Raw genomic sequence first — 17,970 nt, forward strand, 5'->3', positions numbered from 1 at the left:
TCAGCCATCTTAGATCATGAGGCAAAAGCTGGGTGTGAAGGATAGCAGAACAACAAGACAGAAGGACCCTAGATCCATGAAAATCACAGTACTGCTTCTAGGAGTGTTATGTTTATGTAAAAGAAAAAAACTTCTATGTTGTTTAAGCTGCTTACGAGTTTTCTGTCATACCAGAAGAAACTAACCTTACAAATAAAGTCCTCTAGTAATGAGTTTGGGCAAATTGAATTTTAGGTAACTGGGCTATTATTTATTATTGTGAAAATATGATAAAGTATAATAATTTAATGGTGTTTTTAACATATCTATAAGTAATCGGTATATACTACCTCTTGGTACTTTTTCTTTTACATTAAAATACTATAAAATTTTAAATAAACAATTTTGAAAAATATATATTTATTCTTAGGTGTCAGTGAATAACTAGAGGACCTACAGTCTCGAAAACTGTCTTATTAGTCTATTATGATTTTAATATACATAATACATATATAAAAAGACAATTCATGTTAGCAATTTCAGATGCATATTAGAGCATCAAAAAACACTGAGAAATATGACAACTGCATACAACTTACCAATTATAAAGACAAATTACCAGTTACTAAAATTTTAACAAAGCAGTATTTAAAGACCTTCAATAAGTTAAGCCAATATTAGACTATTCACATATATACATTTATTGATATATATCAACATGAGTTTTCTCTAAACTACTTACTACCAATAAAAAGAACTTACCAAATAGTGATAAAATTATAACATTTCTTATTTCACTTTTTCCTTGGATTTAAACATTCTTTTAAGTTACAGAAATATGAATTGGAAAGGATAAAATGAAGCAATCACTTCCTCAACATCTCTTAATGTTTGTGTATTCTCAAATTTAAAGCCTCTAGTTAACAAGAAGATGTCCATTTGATGAAGTATCATCTTATTTCCTTTCCCAGATACCATACTCTCTTGGTTTTCCTCTATCAGCAGCCACTCCTGAAGTCTGCTTTGCTATGTCCTCTTCCTCTTTTCAACCTTTAAATGCTAAAGCCCCAATGTTCACTCCTTGGACTTCCCTTTCTACACTGCCTCTCTATGTGATATTATCTACTACCAAAACTTCATATGTCATCTCCAAGCAGATGACTGCAACTGCAACTCTCTACCTCAACTCCATACTTCCCCAGATCAGTATTATAGCACTTTTTTCCATTAGTTTGCTCATCCCAAAACCTTGGGTTACCTTTTCTCCTCACTCTGTCTAATCTGTGTATAAATCTGTCAACTGTTCTATTATCAACATACAGATCAACCTGATTGCTCTTCACCAGATCCTTCACTGTCTCCCTGGCCCAAGCCATCCCCATCTCTTCAGACTGCCAGAATAACCTGTCTAGTCTCCATTCAGCAGTCTGTGTGATCCTTTTAAAACCTAAGTCAGCTCATGTTGTTTTATTGCTTAAAACCCTCCCACACTTAGAATAAATATCTGGCCCCTCATGCTCTACCATTCTAACCACATTGGCTTCTGCTATTACGTAAACATACTAGGCATATTCCCATTTCAGGATCCGTATTATTTCCTCTCCTTTCTGTTTGAAATGCACTTGCCTAGATATGACAAAAGCTTGCACCTCTCACTTCACTTAGGGCTTTAAGAGATGCCATCACAGACCATCCTGTCTAAAACAGCAGCTTCTTTCTTTCTCTATTCCCTTGACACTATATTTCTTCCTTCATAGCACTGATTCCTGTTGTCTCTATCCTTCATTCAAACAGATGCATAAGGGCAGGACTTTGTCTTTTTTTGTCTTTTTTATTCCCTACTCTAGCATCTAAAACAGAGCTTAGTACATAAGAGACTCAAATATTTATTAAATGGATGAATGAAATAGCTCATTCTGTTATGTGAACCATAAGCTCAATCTAAAGCACGGTACCTAAATATATGTTTGTATTTGGGGGCATGGAAAGGACATTGTCTCAGTGAATGGAAAAATCACAGAACAAGCTTTTATCAGTTCATTTCTAAACCCCTTAAATATGGGGAGGGGAGGGAAAAAGACAAGTCTTGCTTTTTGCTTTTGCCAAGATTAATTTTTCCCTTCTCCACGACTGTTTTCTTTTTCTTAATGAATACATCCAAAAAATGATCTCCAAAGCCCCAATATTCACAGTTAATTATGCCTCATTATTGATGAGAAAATTGCTGAAGAACAATGCCACACATTCTGCCAACTCCTTTTAATAGGAAAAAAAACATTTAAATCACATATTAGAATCATAAAGAGTTTGAGTTAGAACATTAAACCAACTAGTAAGAGAGGCAGTATGGTGTGGTGGTTAAAAGCACAAACTCAAGGGCTATTAAATTCTACCACTTACTAGCACTGGAGCTTAGACAATTATTGTTAGTAAGCCACCACAGTCATCCAACTGTAAATTAAGGGTAAATATCTACCCTTAGTTGTGAGAATTAAATAAGTTAATACATACATGTAGAGTCCTCAGAACAGTGCTTGGCATATAACAAGTGCTCAATAAATGATATGTTATATACCGTATACATATATTAAACACACACACATACACACACCCTCAAATGAAAAATTCTAATACGAAAAATTCCTTTTTATATGCTTTAAATAAAGCATTGCTCCCACTGGTTTGGTACACTCCTCTCATATTTTTTTCATTATCTACATTTCACCTTTACTTTGAAATCTAATTAGAAAAAAAAAATGGTTCATAGGAAGCCTGGTAAAAGCCACTCAGAATGTGGTCATTACCAACCTTGAATAACTCCAATCTCTGCTCAGATCCTACAGGTAGGACAGTCATTCCTGACCTCACTCCCAAATCTCAATGCATGCCTCATAAAAGCCTACGAATAAGATCATACAAATGTAGAAAATACCCTTAGATCCAGATCCCAAGAAAGCAACAGAATCATTCCTTAACTACCTCTAATAAAAGCCATCAATCTACTTTAGTTTCCAGGAAAATTAATCAAGTTAACTAACTCTTAATTCAGGATCTCATCATATTTTTTTCACCTAATAATTATTTATAACTTTTTAAACTTTTATCCAATTAATACCAGAAAATATATTAAGAAACATCAAGGAACATAGAATATCAAAAAGTTTATTTCAAGTAAAGTAGAACCACAAAGAAAGACAAAAAAACACAAAAGGCTAAACCAAAGTCATTAATCATCTGGTAAGATAATGTATTATCATAAAATTACTTCAATAAAACTGGTACTAACTGATATATGCAATTAATGTTAAAATCAAGTTGCACTAATGGTCACAAAACTTTAAACTGTAAAAGGGTTTACTAACAAAAATAATATTAAGAATAACAAATGGGCAATCAAACATCATCAGTGGCAGTACAAACTGGCATAAAACTTAAAAATAAGTTGCAATATACATCTAGAGCCTCAAAAACAAATGTATTAAGTCTATTCTATGTATATAAACTCAGAAAGAGCTCACTGAGTTTTATTTAAAAATTGAAATACCTAAATGTCCAACTATAGGGGAATGGTTATACAAACTATTTTACATGTGTGTAAATAATTTTAAAAGTTCTAAACGAATAATGATAAAAAATTATTGTGGAAAAACGTTTAATCATTCAGCCAATAATTTATTGAGCCCCTTCTATTTGCTTGGCACTAAAACAGATGCTGATTAAAAATAAAGCAAAAACATAAGTGGTCATTGCTCCCATGACACACTATCATGTGAAAAGTTCTATACACTGAAAAAAAAAAAAAACTGACTGAATCAAAAATAAATGAGAAAGGTGCTCAAATTAAAAAAAAATATAGTTCCTTAACAATCTTTACCAAAGTAACCTACTATTGACTATAGTGTTAGGGAGGCTTCACTAAGGAGGTAAGTGGACTAGGGGTTACAGAGACTTCCAGCTGAACATGGAGGACTGAACACATGTGCTCATCTCTGCTGCTTTCTGAAACCACTAAAATGACAGCACATTAGAACAAAGGGAATGGGAAGAGATCACAGAAGAATCATATCAACATTTTCAAAAGCTGTGAACATGAATGGGTGAGTGGTAGCTGACTCTGGAGACCAGAAATCATTGAAAGCACTGAAAGCAAAACTGGTGTGTCCCTGGGGAAGATTATCAACAAACAAGCCATTTACTATAGCAGAAACCTGGAAAGGTTCAGAAATAAGAAGCTCTGGTTATCACTGAGAGTAGATATGAGTAGAACTGAAAACAGGAAGGCTGATGATTGCTTGTCAGTTTCTGCATGAACCAGAGAGACACACAGCCCCTTCTTTGGCTCTTCTAAGAAGGCTAGTAGTAGACAGGCCTACAGCTCCCAGGCAGAAGAATGGAAGACATACATCCAGGTTCATTCCACAGACCAAAAGAAAAGACATGAATACAAACATTGTGATAGTTCCATGACTGGCTTACAGTAATGCTCACTAGATTATAAGCCCTAATTACATACACAGTTTCCAATCACCATTTTTGTCTTATCTTTAAAAATGAATGGACAACCCTCAGAATGGGAGAAAATATTTGCAAATGAAGCAACTGACAAAGGATTAATCTCTAAAATTTATAAGCAGCTCATGCAGCTCAGTAACAAAAAAACACAACCCAATCCAAAAATGGGCAGAAGACCTAAACAGACGTTTCTCCAAAGAAGATATACAGATTGCCAACAAACACATGAAAGAATGCTCAACATCATTAATCATTAGAGAAATGCAAATCAAAACTACAATGAGATATCATCTCACACCAGTCAGAATGGCCATCATCAAAAAATCTAGAAACGATAAATGCTGGAGAGGGTGTAGAGAAAAGGGAACCCTCCTGCACTGTTGGTGGGAATGTAAATTGATACAGCCACTGTGGAGAACAGTATGGAGGTTCCTTAAAAAACTACAAATAGAACTACCATATGACCCAGCAATCCCACTACTGGGCATATACCCTGAGAAAACCAAAATTCAAAAAGAGTCATGTACCAAAATGTTCATTGCAGCTCTATTTACAAGAGCCAGGACATGGAAGCAACCTAAGTGTCCATTATTGGATGAATGGATAAAGAAGATGTGGCACATATATACAATGGAATATTACTCAGCCATAAAAAGAAACGAAATTGAGCTATTTGTAATGAGGTGGATAGACCTAGAGTCTGTCATACAGAGTGAAGTAAGTCAGAAAGAGAAAGACAAATACCGTATGCTAACACATATATATGGAATTTAAGAAAAAAAAAATGTCATGAAGAACCTAGGGGTAAGACAGGAATAAAGACACAGACCTACTAGAGAATGGACTTGAGGATACGGGGAGGGGGAAGGGTAAGCTGTGACAAAGCGAGAGAGAGGCATGGACATATATACACTACCAAATGTAAGGTAGATAGCTAGTGGGAAGCAGCCGCATAGCACAGGGAGATCAGCTCGGTGCTTTGTGACCGCCTGGAGGGGTGGGATAGGGAGGGTGGGAGGGAGGGAGACGCGAGAGTGAAGAGATATGGGAACATATGTATATGTATAACTGATTCACTTTGTTATAAAGCAGAAACTAACACACCATTGTGGGGCAATTATACTCCAATAAAGATGTAAAAAAAAAAAAAAAAAAAGAATGGACAGCAAAGGATCATAAGATATTTGACGACAGCTTCCAGCATGAGAAAACAAACAAATAGAAAAGAGGAACTTAAAAGAAGCATAGACAATACAAGGAAATGGAAAAATAATCTTCAAAACTATAATACAGTGTTTAAAGATAAATACTCCAGAGAAATAAGATCGAAGAATAAAAATAGGAACGTTTTCAGAATTTTTTAAAGAGGGTCTTAAAAGTTGTTCAGAGAAATATTTTAAAATAAAAAAATCATTAGAAGGGTTGAAAATAAGAGATGAGGAAACCTTTCCAAAAGCAAAACAACAGATAAAGCAATGGAAATTAGAAAAGCAAATGATGCGTATAGGAGGCTTAATATTTCAAGAACAGGAATTTCAGAAAGAGGTAGCATAAAAAATAGAAGGGAAGAAATTATCAAAGAAATATGGTAAATTTCCAAGAACTGAAGGAAATTAATCTCTTAAATAGGATGGCTCAATGAATGTACAGTACAATAAATAAAACAATGAAATGGAAGGAAGGAAGGAAAGATGGAAGAAAGGAAAGAAGACAAGGGAAGAAGACAGGTAGGTAAACCCTTCCCCACCACCATACATTGGAAGACCCGCATTCATTATTACAAAATTTCAGAACCACAGGCATGAAAATATTCTAAAAGCTTCCAGTAAAAAAAGCAAAAATTTAAAAACAGAAAATAAGACAATCAATCAATCATACAAATGAACAGGTTTTATAATGGTATTATATTTACAGTAGCCCTGGAAGTAATGAAGCATTGCTTTCAATATTCTAAATTACTAGTATATAATTCCATACCAGCCTATCATCTTTTGTAGGTAGAATAAACATGTTTTCGTACATACAAGTCTCAAAATTTATATCCCGTCTGAAGGAAGGTTATGTAAGACAGGCCCAATAAAACAAAGGCATAAACCATTAAGAAAGCACATGGAGATCAGGACATGAATTCCCAAGGAAAAAGGAATTCCTGGGATTAGGGAAGTCCCAAAATGACAGTTATGGTGGGCTACAAGGATACCTACAACAGCAGGAAAAAAAAAAAAACAATCTAAATGACTATTTGATGTTTTTACATGTATTAAGAGAAGCTTCAGTGTTCTGTAAATATATTTTGGGATGAATTAGTGACTAGTATTAGAAAACTAACCAAACAAACCAAAAGAGACGATGATTAATTCCAGGAAAAAGAAAGTTATATGAAAAAGAAAATGTTATAGTACAAAACATATGAAGTGCACCTATGAATAATATCTGTATTATCATAGTAAATATACCCTCTAATTTAAACAAAAGTGGTCCTAAAATAATTTTGAGAGGACAGAGCAGGGAAAATGTTGGGGTATGGGTAAGTTAAAGTAGATAGTCAAAAGATAATACCTAAAATGTAGGAAATATAAAGCATACACTACTTAATATTTACAAATAATTACATGAAGAATTGGTAAAATAAAGTTGAAAGTGGCTACATCTAGGAAACAGGAATCAGAAGTAAACAGAGAAGAATGAGGAAAAAGGCTTCTATTTTTAGCTCTGTAAGTCTTATGGCACTATTTCACTTTTTAATCTATGTACATATATTTTTCTTAACTAACTTTTTAAAAGCTAACCCGGTTGGAGGGAAGGTAAACATTGGAATATCTCAAATATCTTATGCTTATATATTTAAAAAGAAAAGACTAGAAAAATTTTACACCAAAAATATCAAACGTGGTTATTTTAGCTTGTGGAACCATTGATGATTTCAAAACTTTTGTTTTCCGAGTTTTTCCAAATTTCTTTTAATGAATACATACTACTTTTTGTAATAAGAAAAACATTTTCAAAAGGATAAAGTCCTATACTCTGGAGAAAAAACCTTCATTAGAGATTCTCAGATCCTTTTCAAATACCATAAGCAGCTAAAATTCATAGGCCTAGTTATCCCATATACTTGCTTTTATCACTGCAAGTTCCATATAGAAAGTATTCTTGTTTTTATTTTCAATTTAAAAATAAGAGTTAGAAGCCCATGTTTAAAGTTCTAAGAAAGATGCTTTGTGTGAATAACAAGCTTTTAATGAACACATATATTCCCTGAATAAATGTGATTTTTAAGAAAATTCACTGTCATTTCTGTGTGATGGGTTTAAGTTTTTAAAAAAGGAACTGCAGTCTGATGTAACTCAGATCATTTAGTTGAATATTCAAAGATACTCTAAATTTAATAATATTTTTGCTAATTAAGACACATATCTAAAAAGAAATAAAAATTTAAAATCTCTATCCATGATACCATATTTCAAATAAGTCTTCTAAAACAAGAACTTTTACAGCCACACTTTCAAAATTTCCTTTTCAATCTGCAGGCATTACGACAGAAGGTAAACTCTTGTAAATCGTACTTTCCTTAAGATGAACTAAATTCTGAGTAGCTGGGGGTAAAGGTATCAGGTATGTCACAACAGTGATATCTCTTAAAGTCAGAATACATATAATAAAATGTATATGGCTTCTATATAAATATAATATATTCCAAAGATAATGATTTTTTTCTCTTTATCAAAGGCCAGTGATCTACAGGAAAAAGAAAAAAAATCAATGAAGTAAAGGGAAAAGAATATGTAAATTCTACTTACTCCTTTTTAAAACAAAAGGAAACATTTTATTGAAAAATTGAAAGCATGTATAGCAATTCATCCTTAATTATCTTTTTTTGAAGACATTCTAATGAAATGATTTTTGTCGTATACTTTTTTTGGCACTTGTGAAAATTTTGACTCAGGAACCACAAGTGGCTGAGGAAAAGCAAAACTGGTTCTGAGAAATGCATGCCTCTCTCTGTCAGAGTGAATAAGCTAGGGCAGTTTAAGAGGAGCCATGTAACTACTTTGGCATGGATATTATTGGTATCAGTTTTATTTTTCACTCTGATGTATTTTAATAAATTCCACTAAAATTTTAAAACTTCTTCATAGATCTCCTTGATCTTGTTCTCCTATACGAGAGTTTCTCAAAGTGTACACGTTACATAGTCTGCAATGCACAATCTCTAGGAGCAGGGCCCTGAAACCTGCCCATTAAACATGTTCTCCAAGTTTGAGAACCTCTGTCCAGCTTAGAAGTTCTTAAGTTTAAAATGTAAGTTCTCACACCAGACTTTTAGAAATTTATACAAGTTATTTTGTGACTCTGTATTTCAATTTTATACTAAGGCAGGCGAAGGGAATCAGAGGGAAAAGAGAACTGTCTTCTTCGAAGAAATGCAGCAAGAATTTACTTGGTACTACCAGGACCACTTGGCACCTTATAGAAGTCATTCCTTATTTTCTCAGGGGTTATTTTCCTTAAAATAAGCAGAGAGTTTTACTTCAGGAGTCTTAGAATAGGAGTTTAGCAGTCAAGTAATAAAAATGATGCTAGATATATAAAAACACATAATAAATAAAAACATTTTAAAGGCATCCACTTCTAAAATATGTTGGTATTGTAAAATCACGCTCTAAATCCTTTTTCCTGAATTCCCCTGAATTGTTCAGGGAACATTAGTAAAGGCATTGTGACTTGCTGAGACAGATCCTCCTAAGATTGTTATATAAGCTACATTTCTTCCTACTGTTCTCAAATGATCTTTTATGCGCTTAAATTAATTTTTTTTGTTCTCCCTTATGCTTTGGAGGAGGGGGTAAGCAATTTTTGGTAAAAATGCTTACACAGTAAGACCTTTTTTGTAAATTGCTGAGGGCAGAGAGGGAAGAGAGATTAACAATAATCGCTGTCTTGTTCTTTTGTTTAAAGGGGAATGCACTGACCCACACATACATAAAAAGATCACAGATTATTTAAAATAGGTATGCAAACACAAAACTGCAGAATCACAGAACTGCACTTGGCAAAGCATGATTTACTTTAACCATTAAAAGAATCATATTTGTCCTTTCTTTGAAAAGGAAAATATTTGTCAAAAATCAAGACAGTCATCAGAAAATAGGTTCATGGTGAGAAACCACTGCAGAATAAATAAAACAGATCAGTCAGTGCCACTCGTACTAAGGAAAGTATAAAACAGTGTGTTACTGTTCACAGTACAGAGGAAAAGGCAGCAGCCCCCCCTCCCCCCCCACCCTTGGACTGACTGAGCGGTGTTATACCCAACCAGCATCAGGAAGCCCTGAACAATCTATGCCAGGACCAGTCTGCTTTCAGTTCCTCAGTTGTGATGAGCTCTTAAATACAACCTGGTCCCTTTGTCTAGGTGATACTTTCCCCCCCAATATTTTTTCATCTTTGTGCTGCTCAGGTTTCAGGTCTCAGCTTTCTTTACTCCATAGCTACGTTAGGTACCTCCACTTATTACCTCCTTGAACACTTTATAACCTCTCTCTATACTATTTCTAACACTTGTAGCTATATCTATACATAATCTGCATGTATTGCATGTATACATGTTATATTAGTATATTCTATGTATCTATGTATATTACACATATAAGGTCTCTCTTTCCCCCTTAGGCTGTACATTCCACAAGAACAGAGACCATGTCTGTTTCACATAATGCACAGCAGGGTCTTGGACACTGCATGGTACAAAAGTAGAATAAAAGGAACAAAAGTGGAATAAAATACATTCAGAGCCCCATCTTTGGTTGCCATCACTTCACATCTTTAGAGCCTCGATAAGACCCTTCCACCTGCTATGCTAGACTATAAAGACCTTAACATTAAACAATGACCTACTGACTTGTAAAAACCATCAGGCTTGCATTCTGGGCTTAAGTGGGGGTGGGAGGGTCCTTCTGTTAGTATAATTAGTCAGTTATCAGTCATGTCAGTAACCTGCCATAGACTTTCTTTGGATTCCAGAGAGCTGCTTGATTGCTTTTCTATCAACATTAACTCTTACCTGAAGTACTTTCTCTTTTCCTTTAGAGAAGTAGAACCAAATGCAAATTTAGTTTTTGCCTTTCATCTCTGTGGAAGGCAGCCTCCATGACGGCCTCCGCTGATCCTTGCCTCCTAGTAGCCACAGCTCTTGAGTAGCAGACTCCTCCCCAACTGAGCAGGGCTGACCTATGTAGCTAGTAGGATGTCATGGAAATGATGGTGTGAGACTTCCGAAGCTAAATCATAGAGGACACTGGGGCATTCACCTTGAGTTTTATCATTTGCTCTGGGGGGAATCCAGCTCCATGCTCTGAGGACACTCCAGCAGTCCTGTGGAGAGGTCCACGTGATGAACTGAGTTCTCCTACCAACAGCCTGCACTAACTTGTCAGCCACGTAAGTAAGCCATCTTGAAAAAGGGTTCTACAGCCTTAGTCAAGACTTCAGATAACTGCAGCCTCACTGATATCCTGACTGCTACCTCCTGAGATTCTCACCAGAACCAATCAGCCAAAGTGCTTCTGAATTCTAACCCACAGAAACTGCATGTGACAATAAATGTTTATTGCTGCTTTAAGCTACTAAATTTGGGGGTAATTTGTTATGCAGCAATAGATAACTAATATAATCTTTCGTTACTCAAGTTCATACAGAAAATTTTCTAGAAACTTTCACCATTAACACAAAGGGAAATAAGAAATTCATTTTTATTTTTTCAAGTTTACCCCACAACTCCCTTCTCCTTGTTCATTAGATTCCATAAGGAAGACAAAGCAAATGGTTGGTGTTTTTGAAAATATTTTAGAAGGATAAAATATGATTCATTCTGTTTTTTAGAAAAAAGAAAAGAATTTCCTTATATTAAATAGAGAATAGAATTTTCTGAAAGGGATGAAAAGATAAGAGAGATGGGACAGAGGCTGAAGTGATGACCTAAAGATCAGGAATGGAAGGGAGGAGAAGCAAATTCAGGGATTGGTTTCACCTATTTGTCATAACCTTGCTTTCGCAGATTTTACTGAGGCCCAGCACAAAGAAGATGTGTAATGATCAGAGTGTGGGGAGGAAGATACACAGTATGATATCCCAGAAGGCAGGGAAATTTGTACTAGTAATAAAAGAAAAAAACAAGTGGAAGCACTTGGTATCAAGGTAATTTTTAAAAGGTATATGATGGCAATTTGGCAGAAGTACCAGTCTTATTTCTTAATTCTATGTGGAGAAGCATTCTCAAAATGTTTTTTTCTTTTATTTTTTTTCTCTGTTCCCTGTCATAATAAGTGTAGAACATAAAATACTCCAATTAGAAACAGAGATTTGTCACCATGATTCCTAAAGGTGGTGATAAGCATGTTTTTCCCCTTCCCACATCCAAAGATAATTTTTCTAACAAAATAATTCTGAATTAACTTGAGTTTTTTAATTACTAAATTCCTCTTAGCCTTATGCTGCTTCCATTTTCTTTTTCAAAGTCTTCTTTCTAGGTTTTCCTCCACTTTTATTATAAAACAGGCTAGAAAAAAAAGAAAAACTGAGATAATTAATAGTGAGATAATTAATGTTTTCTCTTAACATGTTCAAAGGGCTTTTTTATGGAAGACTGGGAGAAACAACAATGAAAAAGTTTTAATTATTCACTGGTAACAGTTAATACTGACTTTATCTTGTATTAGAATTTCTAAGGGTTTTCTATCTACAGAAGGCAAGGAAATAAACAGAGGGAAATTCTTCATAATCACAAGCTGCTTGCCGGTTTCTATTCTTAAACAGTGGATCCGAGACAAATGCCACTGGAACTGTCGGGATAACAGTGAAAAAAAACAAGCCCTCAACTACAGATACTCAAAAAATTAGGCTGAATTTTAGTTAGAAGCAACTGCTCTCAAAAAAATGAAAACCAAAAATCAAAATATAACTATCATTATTAGTTTGTGAACAGAATTAACATTATCACACATCACTGACAATCACCAATGATCCCCTGAGCTTCTCTAACAATAAAGGAAATAGACAAGAAACTCCTTCACAAGCAAAATCCAGAATCAGAACAAAAATGTTTAGATATCTGATCAATATTGCCAACTCAGCCACAGCCATCATCTTGCTGCCAACTCTGAAGTTCTAGAGTTTTTAGGCTAACTCTTGTAAGGTAATTCTTGGCTTTACAGAATTAAAAACGGAAAGATTACAAAGTAACCCGTGGTTTTGACTCAATGAGAGATGTTGAGCCAGAACCAACCAGTTAAGCTGCTCCTGAATTCCCGACGCCCAGAAACTGTATGAGGTAATAAACGTTTATTGTTTTAAGCTGCTAAGTTTGGGGATTGTTTATTAGGCAGCAACAGACAACTAATATCTCTCATCACAAGTTTACACCGTTTGCTAGATTTTCACCATTAATGTAAAAGGCAAGGAGGTATTTTTTATGAAGAAATATAAAATAATTACTAACATGTAATGTGCAGACAAATGAAAACAAGTATGTTAACGGAATTTCTTCAGATACAGCTAACTGTAACTGTGATGAGACTGATAGTGTAAGATTAGTGGGGCTGATTTTTTTTCCTAATCTGCTCCAACTTTTACGAATAGCTTCTCTACCTTGAAACACTTTCAAATCCCTATGATATGACAGGTAGAAGAAAAATGACAAGGGAAGCTAACCTAGGACAATTTTAGGATGGAATTACTGCAAACTGCAAATGCAAGTATTCCAAGAAAGTTATTATTATTTTTTAATATTTCTGTATTTGAAAGAATTCTAGAATAGTGACTATAACACCTTTAGATCCATTCTTCATCCTTTGGTGAACAGACGAGCATCTTTAAACAGTGGCTTTTTCTTAAACAACCAGTCAAGAGACGTAGGTTTACATTTCTCGCTGTATAAATTGACATAAAGCTAAATAAGGAAAAAGTATGACCTTTCATAAAAACAAGGGTTCTTATTAACAAACATAATTTTATAGACGAGATAGGTGTTATTCAGTGCTCATTTTCATGTGAAAAATGATAAGCAGACAAAATGGTGGATAATATAAGAAAATAAAAATCACTTACCCTTAAGAGGATCATGCTCTGCTCTCATAATATCAATAAGGGAATTTTCCAGAGAGTGCATATTCAAACTGTCATACATTCTACTTCGATCCTAGAAGAGAAGAAAAAAAGAATATAATCTATGCAATTTTTTCAGAAAGTGATGATTAAATACTATCTAAATCTTCTTACATAAAAGAGGACATCTGACTAATATAATATTACTAGTCAGTTTGCATCCCAAGACAATACCAATAACTAAGGATCTCATGAGCTACAATATCTCTTGTACTGGAGGACAATATATTTCATACATTTACCTCCAAAATCACATATCAAAAGCAATCTTATTTCATTGGCAGTATTAATGCAATATAGTAAAATAATTTCTCTTGTTATCATTCTCAACTTATAAACATTTCTGAAATGTTATACGCACAGAAAGCATTTTTAGTTGTTATTTAACTTTTAAACTTTTCACATATATCTAGGAATTCAGACACTGGCACTTGAAAAATAAACATCTGAGGTGAAAGGGCTTAATTCCATAGTGCACCATACTTTAAACATCTATCAAACATCATATGTTATTTGATTTAATAGTCAGAATTTCATAATAATGAATGTATAAACATCTTAAACAGTAAAAATAAAAAACATGAAATGCCAATATTGGAACCAAGACTAACATCTAGAATACTTATATTTAAATCTTGCTCTCTGAAATCCTCACATATTGGCCTCTGCATTTCTAAATCTTCCCTCCCCTCTACCCACCCCTGCAAAAAAGGAAGGTGGGGAGAAAAGGGTGAAAGAATTCTCATTGCAGCAAGTTTCCTATATCATCAAGTCTCAGAACAAAGTCCTGTGTGTAGTTGGAAGTTTTCTTTGCTGAATGTTATATCCCTCAACTTGCTTACTACAAGGAATTTGATTCTTTAATGCTCATGAATATATACTGTATTCTGCTCAATATATACTCAATATACTTGAATACATATATAGGGAACCATTACAGCAAGCCCTGGCCTGTGCTCCTCAAATCACCAAGCAGTCTATTCCCAAAATATGTCAGTGCCAGCCCCCACTCATTTAGGTATGTGCGTGTATGTGTTTTTGTGCAGTGTATGTAAATGAAGGAGAGGCAGGGCAGGCCATTTTTAACTCTCAAAAAATGATTAATATAGAAAAAGGAAAGGGAAGAACTGGAAAAGTGGAAAAAACGTTTCCACAGAAATCAGAATGAGGCACTTCTTAACCTGTGTCTCTGAGCTTCAAGAAGGACCATGAAATCTGTGAGAGTATATATAATGTTCTGTACATGCATGTACACATATTTTTTTTCTGAAAAGGTTTATGGCTTTCATTAGTTTTCTAAAGGAGTCCACAATCCGGAGAAGATCCAGAACCAATCTTTTAGAAAGCTGAGGAAAAACATAAGAAGATTTCCTGAGAATATGTTGATTTTTTATTCTACTTTGATGTTTAAATCAGGGTTGGGAGCTTTTTAAAGCTAGGGGGACAGAATCACTACTGTAGACTAAACAAGTTGCTGTCAAAGAATTTGAAAGTGTGAAAAGTAACAGTGAATGGAAAGAGTGCTAGACTTGGAGGATCTTACTGGAGTTTTATCACTAATTACCTACATTAGTACCCCTTACTTATTTTTATTTAAAGACTCCTGAGATATAACACACCCATCAGTAATAGGTGTTCACTAGAACAATGATCTTGATTGGTGAGGGAGGCACAGAGAATCACTGAGCTATAACAGTGGTTCTCAAACTTGAATATGCTTCAGAAACATCTGGAAGGCTTGTTAAACACACAGGTTGCTGGGACTCATTGACAGTCTGATTCAGTAAGTTTGGAGTAGCCCCTGAGCATTTGTATTTCCAGTAAGTAACCAGGTGATACCGAGACTACTGGTCCAAAGACCATACTTTAAGAAGCACTGAGCTTCTTAACCTGAAGCTACTAAACCTTTTTAGGCTCTGTTCCATCTTCTAGAAAATAAAATAATCATGTCGAACTAGCCAATGCCTAAAGTCCACTTTAAGAATAATAGAAATAATAGAAAAGCAAAGACTCGAAGTAGTATATAATAAATAAAACCGGAATAGAGAAGAGCAAAAATGAGCAAATATGTCCACCTTTGTGTTTCTACTGTACTTGTTCATAGCTAATTTTTTGGTTTTCCTGCCTCTGCCACTACACTTCTAAGCTAATTAGGGGTAGGAACCTTCTAATTATGGAATATAGCTAGCTCTCAAATGTTTGTTGAATGAATAGTACTTTATCTTTACCATAAAAACTTTCCAAAATGTTTAAGTTTAGCTCAGTGAGGGCAAAGACTGCACTTTTAAATGGTAACTATAAAGGACTATAAAGCCTTCTCAGAATCCTCCACGGAATAGGTACTCAAATGTTAAGTAACTAAACTAAGACAAGTATCAGATATTAATGTAACCTTGCTATCAACTTCAATCTCCAACCACACAATGAAAGATTAAGTACTACTATATTCAAAGCTCCAAAATGTCCTTAAAATAGAATTTAGGGGCTTCCCTGGTAGTGCCGTGGTTAAGAATCCGCCTGCCAATGCAGGGGACACGGGTTTGAGCCCAGGTCCGGGAAGATCCCACATGCTGTGGAGCAACTGAGCCCGTGCGCCACAACTACTGAGCCCGCACTCTAGAGCCCGCGAGCCGCAACTACTGAGCCTGTGCACCACAATTACTGAAGCCCATGCGCCTACAGCCGGTGCTCCACAACAAGAGAAGCCACGGCAATGAGAAGCCTGCGCGCCACAATGAAGAGTAGCCCCTGCTCGCTGCAACTAGAGAAAGCCTGCGTGCAGCAACGAAGACCCAACGCAGCCAAAAAAATAAAATAAAAAATATTTTAAAAAATAGAATTTAAAAAGTAAACTGTCATGACAAAAATTGTTCATGTAATTGAGCAAAAAAATCTCAAAAGGTATGCTGTATCATATAGGTTCTAAGATGAAGTATATTCTAGATACTTTATATTCTATTTAACTTAAATTCTTGCAAAGAAAATGTGTTATGGTTCAGAGCTATCTTCTCAGGCTGATGTTTTCTGAACAGAATCAGATCATGCCCCGTCTTTAGTCAACCTATGAACTCAATTAATGGTGACTATTGATACCACCCAAATGATATTTCCCACACAACTTCTATTTATTTATTTTTTTGGCCAGCCACTACTTCCATTCCAAAGAGTATGCTCTTGCTTTAGAGCACAGCAAAATTAATGTAGAATCCTACACAACTGTCAATGCCATGGACAATATTTAAGGTATGAGGAGAAAATATTTAAGCAAGCTATTCAATAAATATCAGTGACCACTATATGTCAACTCTGATAACTCTTATTCAAAAACAAGCTGCATGTATTTATATCTTTAGCTTTAATGCGTACATCCAACTGAAATAGTGAGATGCCCACTTATAAGGTCCCTTATTTTCCTTTGCATATCAAGTCTTTCATCATGAAACAAACTCCTACTTCAGCAAAGAAAACAGCAAAGCTATTTTAAAACTGTTATAACTAAGTTACACTTTATTAAGCATCAGCTGCATCCCACATGATTTTTAAATCACTAAACACAAAACAGCCTTGAGCAGGCAAAGAGCTCATGACATCTCAAAAGTCACTTTCTGGATAATGAAACCTAGAGGTTCATGTTAAAAACATACAGATAATTCCATTAAGTAAAGCGTGGGGATTAAAAACAAAAACAAATCTGATAAGACAAACACACTCAGGCATTCTTCTGAAATAGGGATATTAGAAAAAATTGTGTTCACATAAACTGCCATTGGTTCAAAAACTAAATGGAAATCCTGAAACCATTTTAAAGTAACCATAAATGCACCAACACTGATTACCATTAAAAAAATATGGAAAATCATGGCAATGTAACTTACATTTATTACTATATGGCTATTTGAAAACAGCCAAGATATTTCATAAAAGTAAGAATGTCTATCAGGAAAAGTTTACCCAAATCTACTTTAAGTACGAAAGCTATGTGGCAAAGAATCAACTAACTGGGCTTTCAGAAACTGAGATTACAGTATCCCACAACAAAAATGAACAGGCAAAAATTAGAACACAATGGTGGAAAAACTGTAATTTCTTATATTCTAATATTTTATTATTTTCTTCAACCCAGAAATTTGCAAAGACTTATGGAAGCAACAATGAAGTCCTAGAAAGACTGAAAAACATAGAAAGAACAAAGTCATCCTAATTTTAAAAAGGATGACCTGAGAAAGATTATAAATGCTGAAAATAACTAATGTGTTCAACAATGATATTAAAATACAACAAAAGGAATTTGAACTTAATTAAAAGGGAACTTTTTAATGG

The 17,970-nt window shown here is 34.6% G+C and overlaps 1 protein-coding gene across 8 annotated transcripts in view; it reads right to left on the reverse strand.

The window, feature by feature from the left end:
- CPEB2 (cytoplasmic polyadenylation element binding protein 2) overlaps positions 1-17,970 on the reverse strand; it is a 63,981-nt gene that overhangs the window by 36,140 nt on the left and 9,871 nt on the right. For all 8 annotated transcript variants that reach the window (XM_029235061.1, XM_029235059.1, XM_029235056.1 and 5 more), the window contains one exon: positions 13,594-13,684. In XM_029235061.1, coding sequence (XP_029090894.1) covers positions 13,594-13,684 — 91 coding nt within the window. The remainder of the gene's footprint in view (positions 1-13,593; positions 13,685-17,970) is intronic.

The sequence above is a fragment of the Monodon monoceros genome, unplaced genomic scaffold (genome assembly GCF_005190385.1).
Source record: "Monodon monoceros isolate NGI ecotype Baffin Bay Population unplaced genomic scaffold, NGI_Narwhal_1 Super_Scaffold_20, whole genome shotgun sequence".
Taxonomy (NCBI): domain Eukaryota; kingdom Metazoa; phylum Chordata; class Mammalia; order Artiodactyla; family Monodontidae; genus Monodon; species Monodon monoceros.